The sequence below is a fragment of the Coffea arabica genome, chromosome 7e (genome assembly GCF_036785885.1).
Source record: "Coffea arabica cultivar ET-39 chromosome 7e, Coffea Arabica ET-39 HiFi, whole genome shotgun sequence".
Classification (NCBI taxonomy): Eukaryota; Viridiplantae; Streptophyta; class Magnoliopsida; order Gentianales; family Rubiaceae; genus Coffea; species Coffea arabica.
Genome location: NC_092323.1, coordinates 12,770,827 through 12,783,024, shown reverse-complemented (window position 1 = coordinate 12,783,024; position 12,198 = coordinate 12,770,827). Strand labels below are relative to the sequence as shown.

General features: G+C 35.4%; 1 protein-coding gene and 1 long non-coding RNA gene across 3 annotated transcripts; one reads left to right on the top strand and one right to left on the bottom strand.

Annotated features, from left to right (window-relative positions):
- Positions 1 to 4,019: 4,019 nt before the first annotated feature.
- On the top strand, positions 4,020 to 4,945 carry LOC140011436 (uncharacterized). Its single transcript, XR_011818591.1, has 2 exons — positions 4,020 to 4,152; positions 4,349 to 4,945. It is a non-coding gene; the product is annotated as an uncharacterized lncRNA (long non-coding RNA).
- A 1,398-nt stretch (positions 4,946 to 6,343) lies between these two features.
- On the bottom strand, positions 6,344 to 11,611 carry LOC113699042 (dicarboxylate transporter 2.1, chloroplastic). Of its 2 annotated transcripts, none has more exons than XM_072059933.1 (5): positions 10,758 to 11,611; positions 9,462 to 9,775; positions 8,214 to 8,662; positions 7,555 to 7,681; positions 6,344 to 6,786 (listed from the first exon to the last, which is right to left on the bottom strand). In XM_072059933.1, exons 1-4 carry the CDS (start codon positions 11,433 to 11,435, stop codon positions 7,566 to 7,568), a joined length of 1,557 nt encoding a protein of 518 aa, XP_071916034.1. In that variant the 5' UTR covers positions 11,436 to 11,611; the 3' UTR covers positions 6,344 to 6,786; positions 7,555 to 7,565. The 2 variants fall into 2 exon arrangements, with proteins under 2 accessions (XP_071916034.1, XP_027074883.2); XM_027219082.2 differs by having other exon boundaries at positions 6,344 to 6,730.
- Positions 11,612 to 12,198: the final 587 nt, after the last annotated feature.

Below are 12,198 nucleotides of genomic sequence, written 5' to 3'. Positions count from 1 at the left end.
AACAGATTTGAATATATATGTGGCAGTTTTCGTGGATGAGACCAAACAAGCCGCCACATCATAGTGTTTTGTGACGTCATTTGTTTGCTCAGCGACCATATATCATCATCATTTTTGCCAAGTGTGATCAGAATCAAGACTCGTAGTCTTATCCATAGTTATTAATCCCAACCTAGGAAGGAACCGGCGAACGAGGTGAGTCAACGGGTTACTGGTTCAATCAGTGGGTGAGTGGTTGAACCGGTGGGTTACTAATTATATTTAAATATTATATTTCATAATTTTTGATATAAGATATATGATATAAATTATAATAAATAATGTCATAACAAATGCTCATATAATTTAATTTGCTATAAAATAATTAATTCATATAAGAATCAATAAAATATTAAGTTATTTAGTAATATACCAAACTTCAAGTATAAAATTTTATCTATGTTTAGTGTAATTATCTAACTTATTTATGAATTTTAAGTGCAAAAAATTATTAAAAATAATATTTGTCTTTAAAATGAATTATGTAATATGTCATTTTTTAAGTCCATTTTATAACTTATAGAGTTTGGGGGTCATAAATTTTTATTAAAAGATTCCAAATAAATTTATTTTAGAGAAATAAAAAAAAGATAAAGTTGACAAAACGTTTATATATTATAAGTAAGCTACTCAATCAACAAATGGTGAAGTAGCTTGGTGGTATGCGCGTTGCTGCAAGGACCAGAGGTCCAAGGTTTGAGTTCCAGCAAAGGAATAAAATTTTTATACGAAATCCGGTTCCTAGACAAAACCGGTCGGATTTTCGGTTTCATCCGATCGAACCGCCGGTCCTTTGATTAGTCAACAGTTTGATTGCTTAAACGATCTAATTTAAAACCCAACCCGGTCCAATGCCCGGTTCACCGGTTCAATCGCCGATCCGGGTCGGGTTTAATAACTATGGTCTTATCTCTCTCTCTCTACTTTTTAGCTAAGCATATCCATGGTAATTAAGTTCCCAAATTCAACAATAATTCTCTATCTAGAAGGACGGCTAACAAATTCTTTGGTAAATTTTCTTTTTCACGAAAGGTCCAAATTAAAGTTTCAACTGTTGTATATGCATTGCACTATGCAACGTTATGTTTCTTAACATGATTTTCAATGTGTGCTATGATGTTCTTTCTATAGCAAAATTAAAACGCATTAGGTGTACATAGTTATAATCTCTTTTTTTTTTTTAAATAACAATGAATAAGAACATGCAAATTCATTAAAAACTTGTAAGAAACTTGAAAAATCTGACTAAATGTTACGGGAAAATCGTTGAAAACATTTCTTACATTTCGTTAAATGAATTTTTTCATTACTTACTTTTATAATGTTAATTTTACCTTCCTTATAAATTCAAATTAATAAAATTTGATCCCTACCTAAATTTCTGACTACTTTTTAGTCTAAAATCACCACGTGATACACATGCAGTTTTTTTTAAATACAAAAAGGTTATATTCCACTTTTCTAGGAGAAAAAATAAATATAATACAGGTCAAATTCTACCTTTTTAGAGGTAAAAGTGAATATGGATCAAGTTATTTGTTAACTACAAATGAGATCTAACCATTTTACTCCATAAAAAAAAGACTATGTGTGAGTCACGTGATGGATTTAAAATAAAAAAGGGTAAAAATTTAGGTTGAGACCAAATTTTATCAAATTCATTTTATAAGGGACATAAATTTACTATTTTAAAAGTGAAGGATGACAAATATATTTTAAAAAATGTGAGAGATTTTTTTAACTATTTTTTTATATAGTAACTTGTATAGTGCAATAATAATAATAATAATAATAATAATAACCAGGGTGTCATTTGTAGATTGGAAGTACACTGCCGTATGGATGTCACTCATTGACTTTTGTAAAGGGGCTTTCTTTATCTTTTGTTTTGCTACTGCTCTGCCTCTAACGTGATTCATGTTCCATCTCATCATGTTTTTGAGTCATTTCAGAGAAACGTACTGTTTATTTAGCTAGCTTTCTATTTATTAATGTATTTACTATTTAAACTTCTAAATTAACACGTCTTATTAATTAATGAGGGTATCAATTCAACTTTTTTAGCCGTTCTAGAGAAAAAAAAATATATATCAAGAAAGTCATTTGTGTCGGCAGTGTTCTGCCTAGATTCTGTCCAGGACGTCCAAAAATTTCTTCACTACTCATGACGATTTTGAATCTATCCTGCTTTGGAGGCAGCAAATTTTCTTTCAAGGAGACAAACAAGAATTTTTGGTATCATTTAGTATTTGTTTACTAACCATTTGCGCTAAAGAATTCCAGAAACATGTGGTTTCTGCAGTACAAAAGCTAATAAGAAATTATTGATGATACTGACAATATAAATCTACGAGGTCGGCAGCACATCGAGATACCCTGCATCTGCATGGTTTGCCTGTTTGATTAAAAGAGATCAAGTACGCTGTTTGATGGGTTGACCACAAATTTTTTATCATGAACAGGAAATGGATACACTCCATCAGGGCTCAATTTTAGTGCCCTTTTTCTTTCTTTCACCTTTTTGGTTGATCTTACACCAGGATGCAGACAAGGACTCACCATTAACCAACTCTTTCAGTTCTTTCTGAAAAAGATTGCATAATATTGAATTATTGTATGGTTGAATCAAGTAGCATACACTGTTCCAAGTTCCAACTCCGAAGTTGCAACACTTGCTCCACCTTTGACTTTAAGTGATGTACAACCTCATGCAGAGTTTAGCTTGCATGTGTTCTTTTTTTTTTTTTTTTTTTAATGGATGAGTTGCATTTTGCACCTCCGACTTTACGTCATTCTCATTTTGCATTCTAAATTCAATATTAGACGCTTTACGCTCTAACATTTCGTAATTATTTCACTCAAAATCCTATCCACACAAAATTAGGAAAACTAATGGAATAAAGGACTATGCACAGCTACTTTACTAGATGGTAGTGGATTACCTTCATTTTGGAATCATTATCGGCCATGCAAAAAAAAAAAAAAAAAAAAAAAATTGCATGGGGTGCACTATCATCTCTTTTTTTCAATTTTGCCAACACTGTCATGAATTGGAGTTTAGTGGGATAAATGTGAGAGATTATGGCGTACAGTGTCCAAAGTTTGACGCATAAAATGAGAATTGGGTACAAGTTCAGGGGTGCAAAGTAAGATTATTCTAAATTTTTATTGGTAGAGTTTTTCAGTCGGCAGTTATTCTTGAGTGATGGGCCAATTATACGTCAGTCATGAGTTCATGTTTTTCTGTACATAGTTATCTCAGTTCTGGGATTTTGATCATATGCAAAAGAAAAATCATACGAAGCAGTTCATGCTAAAAGCAGTACCTTAAAGTCTGTGTTTGGTTCTTTGTAGCAGTTGGAATTACAAATGTATTCTAGTAAGGTTGCATTACGTTTTCATGGAGTTGCTTCAAACCAATTTCACTTCTAATCTATAAACCAAAAACAGCCAAACTCTTAAAATATGAGCCAAGCGGTCTCCTTGTTTATTCAGCATCAAGAAGAAGATGAACCTATCAGAAATGATAGTATCAAGCACGTAAAATCAAATCCCAAAGAAAAAAAAAATGGTCCTTGATGCTTGATTGATTACCAAACTATGATTAAATAATCCATAGCCCATTTGCATCGGTTATCATCAACTTGATTTTTATGAATTTACGATTGCTACAAGGTATAATCAGACAGGCAAGTACGTGTTCCTTCTATGATATAGGACGTGTTTTTCCATAGCCATCTGCGATTCTCAATGCAAAATCAGGAGAAACATTGGTCAAACAAACTCATTGGTCAAATAAACCTCTTTTCCAAATATTCTTCATGTTTGGGTTGGTAATGAATACAGATGGTTGATTCACACAATTTGATAATGTGCATAACCGACCGTCAGATTACTGCCCAGGACAAAAAGCAACACATATATTAGTCAACCATTCTTTCTTCCTAAATGTCAACTATACCTTTATGGGTCAAATAAACCTTTTATAAATACTATGTCAGAGGTTGCACAATCCCATTGAAGTTGTACAACATTAATAGCAAGTTGCCCTTCAATACAGTTGCAGACATGAGATCTTACTCAGCCTTCTTGGTTCTCTTCCTCCTTGTTTCGGTAATTCTTCTGATTTCTACTCTGCCTGATTGTTCCCTAGTTGTATTCAGCTGGAAATTTGGCACTTCTTTCCCCACCCCACAAACATAGAGTACATATACAATATCTTGTTAATTCGTATGAATTAACTTTTGTAACTTAGATTATGTTATTTTGCTGCAATTTGTATTACTAATATCTCTTGTTTTGAAATCAGTTCACTTTCGGGATTGATGCAAGAAGATGTCCAGGAGATTATTGGAAGAGTGTCATGAATGAAGAACCGATCCCTGAAGTAATTTCAGATATTTTGCACCAAGACACTGCCTCAGAACCATGTGAGAAGGAAACTGTGGACACAGACCGTTTGGCCAGAGATTTTGACATGAGGCCTAGTGTGATAATTTATCACAGGGATGCTGATTCCAAAAGAGTGAAGACATTTGATGCTGATGGTGTGAAAATGAGGGATAATATTGATAGTGCACAATCTGAGTCAAGACAAAAAGTTCAAGAGCAGAATAATGCATAAAGACAGAATCAAGAAGATTTTCTGCACTAGCCGTAGTTACTGTATTTTATATTTAGAACATAGATAGTTTAGACCTATGTTTAAGATCAGTGTTGATCTTGCTATCTTTGGTGGTATACACAGACAAATCTATCTACAGTTGTATTTGCTCATATTTTTTCTTGTACTCGATTAAGTGCTGAGAATGTTCCTTGGGGATGATATTGATGTTCTCAAAGTGTCCTATGGATCAACACTTATCAATGTCAAGTCATCAGCCCACAGTAGGCTGTCTGGATGTGAGTTTCTGGAATTAATATGGATTAAAGAGATTCGTATAAAATATAACTTTTAAAAGTGTTTTCACAGCATCAATCAATAACAGTTGTTTTGCTTCAACAAAAACATGGCCGATCAAATTCTTGGATATTTAACAAATAGAACTGCACCTCAAACACCCTCTTAGTATGATCTAAAGGGTAATAAACTGTCAGTGGTACTTTGACACTGGAGATGCTGTTTTTGGCATTTGTTTCCTACACTAATATTTATGATTGGTATTTAAACCAATATTTGTTCCAAAATTAACTGGAATACACAGGATATCAACCTGCCAAGAAGTGTTTTTAGATTTAGCAACATTCCTATAAGTTCAATTAACCAAATTGAAATCCAAATAAACAGGGTATTAGAATAAAAGTAAGGGGCCATTGCTGGCATTCGCCCTTTCACTGCCATTTTGCAGCATGCTTGACAGGCCCCAAACTTGAGCCAGCCACGAAATTTGCCTACAATAAGTGCGCAAAAAAGCCCAATGATGAAGCTCAAAATGTGGTTGGAAATATAAGGTATCTTGAGAAGAAAGAAGTTTTTAATGGAGACTGTCTTACTTTTCTGATGCACATTAGACAGTTCAATCAGAAATCGTTAAGCGACCGATGTTGTGCACAAGCAATGACTTTTAGGCCTTATGAGTTGGTTGGTGACAAATTTGCCAAAGTATTCCTTTTCAACAATACTTGTAGGCCTTATCTTTTGATGGTGGGATCGTCCACCTTAGTCAACTTAATGAAATTCATTACTCGTAAGTGATTGCTATGATAATTGTTAGGAACGTAGAGAAATGGGGGGTTGGACTTCTGGATTGATGTTACCTGATTCTTTCCTTAAAGTTTTGAGTATATCCACTGTACCTGATTCTACTGGTTAGTGTTGTCTTGGTGACTAAGTGCTTCCCTTGGTGGTGGTCTTTTCATCCCTATGTCAAGATATTGCTTATTTGTGCTTCTTTTTCTTCATCAGACAAGTCTTTTTGACCTCCTCTTAGTCTCCGTTTTGGACCTGCAACAATTGTGGCTTTTTACCAAGATTCATTCCTTTTGCCTGATATCTATGGCAAATCAATGTCATACACGGAATTCCCTTGTTCAATTCAATGCATGAATAACTTATAATGGGCATAACTGCCGATTATGTGACCTTCATTGCATCTCCACAAATGTTTCTGTGATTGGAAATTCTGCTGAAACCAGATCACGTACTAATGTTAGGTCTACAACCAAAATGCTCCTTTTCTGTTTCTCTGCTTCAGGAATTTTTAATCTTAAATAGACTAACACATAAAACGTATACAAGGTTCATCTCTTTCATCCCCTGGCTAAATGATAATTTTGACTTATTTAAGGTTCAGATTCAAAGGTGTGAAACGAAAACAAAAATGTATCAGTTAAATTATGTCTGTACATGTGAATAATGATATTGTCATCAGAACCAAACTACAAAACAAACACCAGCCCTGTACACTAAGGTACCCCTTTGTAAGTAAAAGAAAAGAAGTTTAACAGTTTCTTATGTAGTATATGCTTTTGTACTCCAAAACCATTTCCCAGAACTAAAAGAAGCAAATTCCAGGGAATGGGATCTCCGCAAAGTCTTCACAATTGCATGACCTCTGAAGTCTTCTTAAATGTTAAGTAGCCACAAGATCACACAGACAGACAAGATCTTTGATGCTTCATCAGTGGCATGATCTTTTCCCCTTATGGTAAGAATTGAATGGTCGCTTTCCCAAGGCTTACAAACAGCATTCTTCAGCCAGCTCATGAAAAATCAGTGGATGAGCTTTGTAAATAAGCTTTTCAGCTCTCCGGAAATTGGAATGACAAAAAAAATCAATGGATATACGACAGAAATCAAAAAGAATTCTGAAAGCACTGCTGGTAGGACCTAAATTTTCTATTGTAGTTACGAATCAGTAGGCTTGTGATAAAAACCGTTAATGACATACGTGCCTAAAATCTGTTATACTCCACAAACAGCATGCATTCACACAAAAGCACCATACAAAACCCTAATTACGATTTTTTCGCCCTTCCCATGTCTGTTTAGTCCGTGTCTTTATTACATATATATATAGCATAGCATAATCTCTTTTGATCATCTGAAACCACAAACGGATGAACCAATCTGAAGGTGCGACAGATGATGGCATCGCAGAAACGGGAAGGGCCTAAGAAGAAGTGGTATAGTTTCGCCTGATATGCACATTATCTCAAGTTAATATAGGCTCCCATAGAACCAGATACTCTAACAAACTTACAAATTAACTAAAAATTTCCATCACAAAAACTTTAACATACTTGCCCCAGAATCTGGTTGAAGATAACGTTTGGAGTAACAACTCATATTAGGCCAACTGGGAAAACAAATACATGCAAACTAAATCTTTAGAATTGATGGTTTGATATGGTGGTGCATGCTGTGGAAGAAACCTAAAGACCTGAAATCCGCTCAGTATAAGCATCTTTTGATTATATTTCTAAATGCCTCCAAATGCAAAAAGTGATAATAGAAAGCAACAAGAAATGGATGATTTAAAAGAGTTAAGAAAAAAAAATAAAGTGCCGACTTACTGATTTTAGTGTCAGTAAAAGTGCAAAGCTTTCCACCAGCCCAATCCAATCAATCCCCACGTTATAAGGTTGATGAGAGCCATGACTATACCCAGCTTAAAAACATCATTGAGTCTGACATAACCAGCTGTCAAACAAAAGAAAACAAATTTAAGATCCTAAGGTTGTCATGTTGAATGAGGAAAATCAGAAGAGAGAGAGAGAGAGAGTGAGAGAGAGGAAAGAGGAAAGAGATTACTAGGTCCTGAATCTCAAAAACAATACGAATCTAGGAATAGTAATTGGTTAACCAGAAGAATAATTCAAGAAGCCAACGCATAATCATGAAGTGATAATTTTATAACATAGAAAACCAACTGAAAAAAAAAGGGAGGAAAATTTGTAATCCCATTTTGATTCTGGAATTCTGATACAAGCAGGAGAAAAGTTGCTTGAAATATTACTAACTTCACACAAGACTAGGCTCAAAATGTATGTTTGCTTACATGTACTTCGACCACTAACCTTTTCATATTCGCAAGGCTTGCATAATCCTTACGTCTAACCAAGATTGTACTACTTCTTACATAATTCTATTCAGTCCATCTTCCACTGTAGAATAGATATTCAGGAGAACAGGGTGATTTTTGTGCATGTTGTAAAGATAATAGAAAGATTACCTCCATAATAGACAGCAGACTGACCACTGCTATAGTGTGTCAATGCACCAAAAAGGTTTGTGTTGTATGCCAGGGCCATAGCAGCTAACTGACCTGGAACTTTAGATGCCAAATGCATTTCAAGAAATGCAGAGTATAAAGCTGCAACATGGGCAGTTTGACTTGCAAATAGATAGTGGACAAAGAAATATGCCAATTGGAGGATAAAAAATGATCCAAACCAGCCTATTGACTGGGATTTAAGAAAATGCGCTACACGACCGGACAACCATTGTATAACACCAAGAGCAGTTAATTGGCTTGCCATGCCCACCAGAACCCCAAACCAAGCCAAGGTATCCCATGCTGACTTTTCACTCAGGCAGTCATTCCAATCAAGCACCCCCAACAGCAGAAGTAATGACAAACCTAGCAATGCTGCTATGACACTTGATATGTTAAGAGCCGTTCTGCACAATCAATAAGAAGATGGATTAGCCAGTCAAAAAGGTACAGTGTAAAGAGATGACAAGATAGCTACAAGTGTTGTTGTGCTGCTATTCAGAACTGTTAAAAACCAAAGAGAGAGATAACCAAGAAAGCGCTGATTGTAAATTTGGAATATATAATTGGATTAAACTGAGTAGAGGTGAATATGTAACAGAGAAAATACTAAGAGGATAACCAAAAGTACAGATAGTTCAATGCTTCTTTGTGAATAGATATAAAATGATACAACTAGATTCAGAAAAATTGAAGCAGAAATAGTCTTGCAGATTTGGCAGATTAAGGAAACCAGCTTTAGAACAGTAGCTTTGTGATTACAAGTTGTGATACCATGGAGTTCCCAAGGGCTCTTACAAATTGAACCTCTTCCACCAACTCATAGTAACACCAAACCAAAATTTGTTCTTTGACAAAAAGGGACCATGACTTTTTTTGGGCCACTATTTTTCAAGATGATAATTTGTCACAGAAACGTTGAAAACTGTAATCAATGTTACCCAACAGGAATACATGTAGCTGTTGTGTTGTAGCACTAATCACGGAGGCATCCTGTTGCAACATTTATTTGATATAATCCGAGATTTGAGCAATCTAATCAATTCAAGCATGATGTTCTATTTAATCAGAAGGGAAAAATATGAAAGCGATTAACTTAAGTTGGCAATCAAATAGACAAACCTAACTGTAGTGGGAAAAATCTGCACATTAAAAGTAAAAGAACAAGTAAATTTTTCAGGTAGGCAATAGTGTATTCCTACGTACCCAGAGATCCAAAGTGCAACAGTTATAAGCATGGTTGCGATCATAAACCATTCTTCCCTCTTCAAAGGACCCATCTGAGCCAATTTCTGCTTAGCTATGACAGCAGCATCAGGTGTACATTTTATTTTAGGAGGAAACATCTTGTATACTAGGAATGGAGTAACTAATAGATTGACAATCGCAGGTACGCAGGACCCCTTAAGCCAGGTAACCCATCCATTTGAAATTTCAACCACAAGAGCTTCAGCTAATTTGAAACACAACATGTTTTGAGCTGCAGCAGTCAGGAAAAGGGCACTTGAGCTGCTTGAAGACTGTCATTCATCAAGAAGAATAAATTATTAAATCCCAAAAAAAAAAATATATTGGCAATGCAATGGCAACATTGTTTAGTCAAGGTCATGGATGCATATGGGACCATCTAGTGGTCAACTAGATTTCAAAAACCAGGTCAACTGACGTCATCTTCAAAACCAATAATGCAATACAAACAAAAGAGCAAGAATCTTCCCTCATTGCAGATATGACAAATTTTCATGTGTTGCTCTGATTTCATGGTTTAATAATCTAAACACTTGGCTCTTTTTCATTGAAATTGAGACTATTTTCCATAGAAGTTTAGCTACTTCCCATTCAATTTCAAATTTTACTGGGAACCAAATGCAACCTTGCATCCTTGCTTTAAATCCTGTAAAGGGCTTTGCTGCTTTTGTATCACTTGTATCCTTATTGTTTATTTGCAATTTCAGAATGTCCCTTGTGACATCAATGACCGCAATAATGATAAGTTTCATGGAAGATTTATAGATGGGGAAAAAGAAAGAGTAGAATCTTAATAGTTGTTGTCAATTTTGTAAGCAGAACAAGACTCAGACTTGGTAAAAAGTCTTCATACACAGAAATTACTTGGGAAGTTATGCGTCTACAGTGATATAAATGTCTTTCGAGCATTGATCTTAAGATACTGCAAAACAATGCAATAAGACCAATACTATCAATAGTAACATAAATGAGAGTAGGACCATGTTCAAGAAAATGACCCCCCTTAATTAAATAAGATCGAAGCTACAGATGAATAACTTCATAACTATAGATATAACTATAGCTATCACAATTACTTACACTCAAGATTCCATAACATATATTTTATAATTATAAGACATATGCTAGGTAAATCACTCAGTTCAAACAATACTAACATCTTCTGTCTTTGGAATTATCCACAAAAATCAAAAGGGGTACAACACATTGATGCATTGTCCAAACAGAAAGCAACAAAAAACAAAAGCAGTTTACCTGTAATTGAGACTGTATCAGATAAGCCCCCAGCTTCCTAGCAGACTCATCTTTGGGAAAACTGTCACTTGCCTCTGCCAATGACTTAATAATGGGCAAAAATATCCCCCCAGCTCTAGCAGTAGTACTCGGCATGGCCGGAGAAATCGCGGCCTCGCTCAAAACCAACCCATAAGACAACCCCAGAGTATTCTTCCCCAGCCACTTCACGAACATCATCGCCACCCTCTCCCCAAGACCCGTCTTCACAAAACCTTTGGAGAAGAAAAAAGAGATAACAATGAGCCAAATGACCTCGTTCGTGAAGGCGGAAAACGCCTGCATGAAAGTTAGTGTTTTAGTTATGACCGTCAGAGTTAGGCAGAACATTGCCCAGGCGCCAACAGGCAGAGGACTCAAGATCAGGCCAGATATTGCTGTGAGGAAGATGGAAAGAAGTTGCCATGATTTTCTTGATAACTGGTGAGGCTTTGGGACTGCAAAGTTGAAGATGATGCCTATGGAGACGGAGATGATGAAGGGAATGAATTTGACGCCTTTCCAGTTGGAAAAAGTGGTCGACAATTTACAACGTTTGGTTTTGAGGGAAGACGGTGGTGATGGCGGAGGAGGTGTGGTGGTGGGGAGGTGGTGGTTGTCATGATGGCCTTCATGGGAGGGTGAATGTGGGGATGACATGGTGGTGGGGTGGCAGCGGAGAGCTGGGGGGAGAGGCGGAGGAAAGGGAAGTTGGGGTGGTGGAGGTGGAAGTTAGTTTTGAGAGGGAATTTGACGGTTGAAATGACAGGAAGGGGTATTTATGGAAGAGAATTGTTTACGGGATTTCGCACAAATTGTTGGGGGGCCATTTACCCATAAACCTATATGCCGAGGAGGACCCATTTTGTGGTCCATCGTTGCCATTTTCCTTTTTCTTTTTTGTCAAAGTCCATTGTTGTCACCAATTCATCATCTACGTGTGACTTCTCAATTGAATAAGCATTACGGGTGAGTTTGACAAAATTTAAGTTTGAAAATTGAAAATTGAAATTGAAATCTAAAATCTAAAATTTGAATCTATTAAATTATTGAATTGTTAAGTACTAATTTTGATACATTTGAGTGTATATCGTATTAAATGATAAGTGAATAGCTTATTATTTATTCGTGGAAGCAAGTTTTGTTTAAAAAATTCAATGTTACTTAATTAATTCAGGTGTTCAATTACACCACTTCTCATGGGGATCTTTTTTTTTTTTTTTTTTTGGGTTAAGAAAAAAGTTCAGGATTGATTAGGACTTAATGATTACTACAATCTAAAAAGATAAAAACTTAATACTACATTTATACTGTCTTAATCGATACAAATATCGTGTTTGAAAATTTTACACGTTATTTATTTTTCAATTGGTGATACATATGCTGATGAAAATAAAATGTATGGTATTTCTTGATTTATTGA

Bases quoted from the DNA above. Each gene is read 5' to 3' on its own strand.
- LOC113699042 (XM_072059933.1), bottom strand. From the start codon at position 11,435: ATGTCATCCCCACATTCACCCTCCCATGAAGGCCATCATGACAACCAC. The intron at 9,776-10,757 runs GTAAACTGCTTT...GATGAATGACAG, and splicing joins TGATACAGTCTCAATTACAG to TCTTCAAGCAGCTCAAGTGC. The intron at 7,682-8,213 runs GTAATCTTTCTA...TTTGTTTGACAG, and splicing joins GTCTGCTGTCTATTATGGAG to CTGGTTATGTCAGACTCAAT.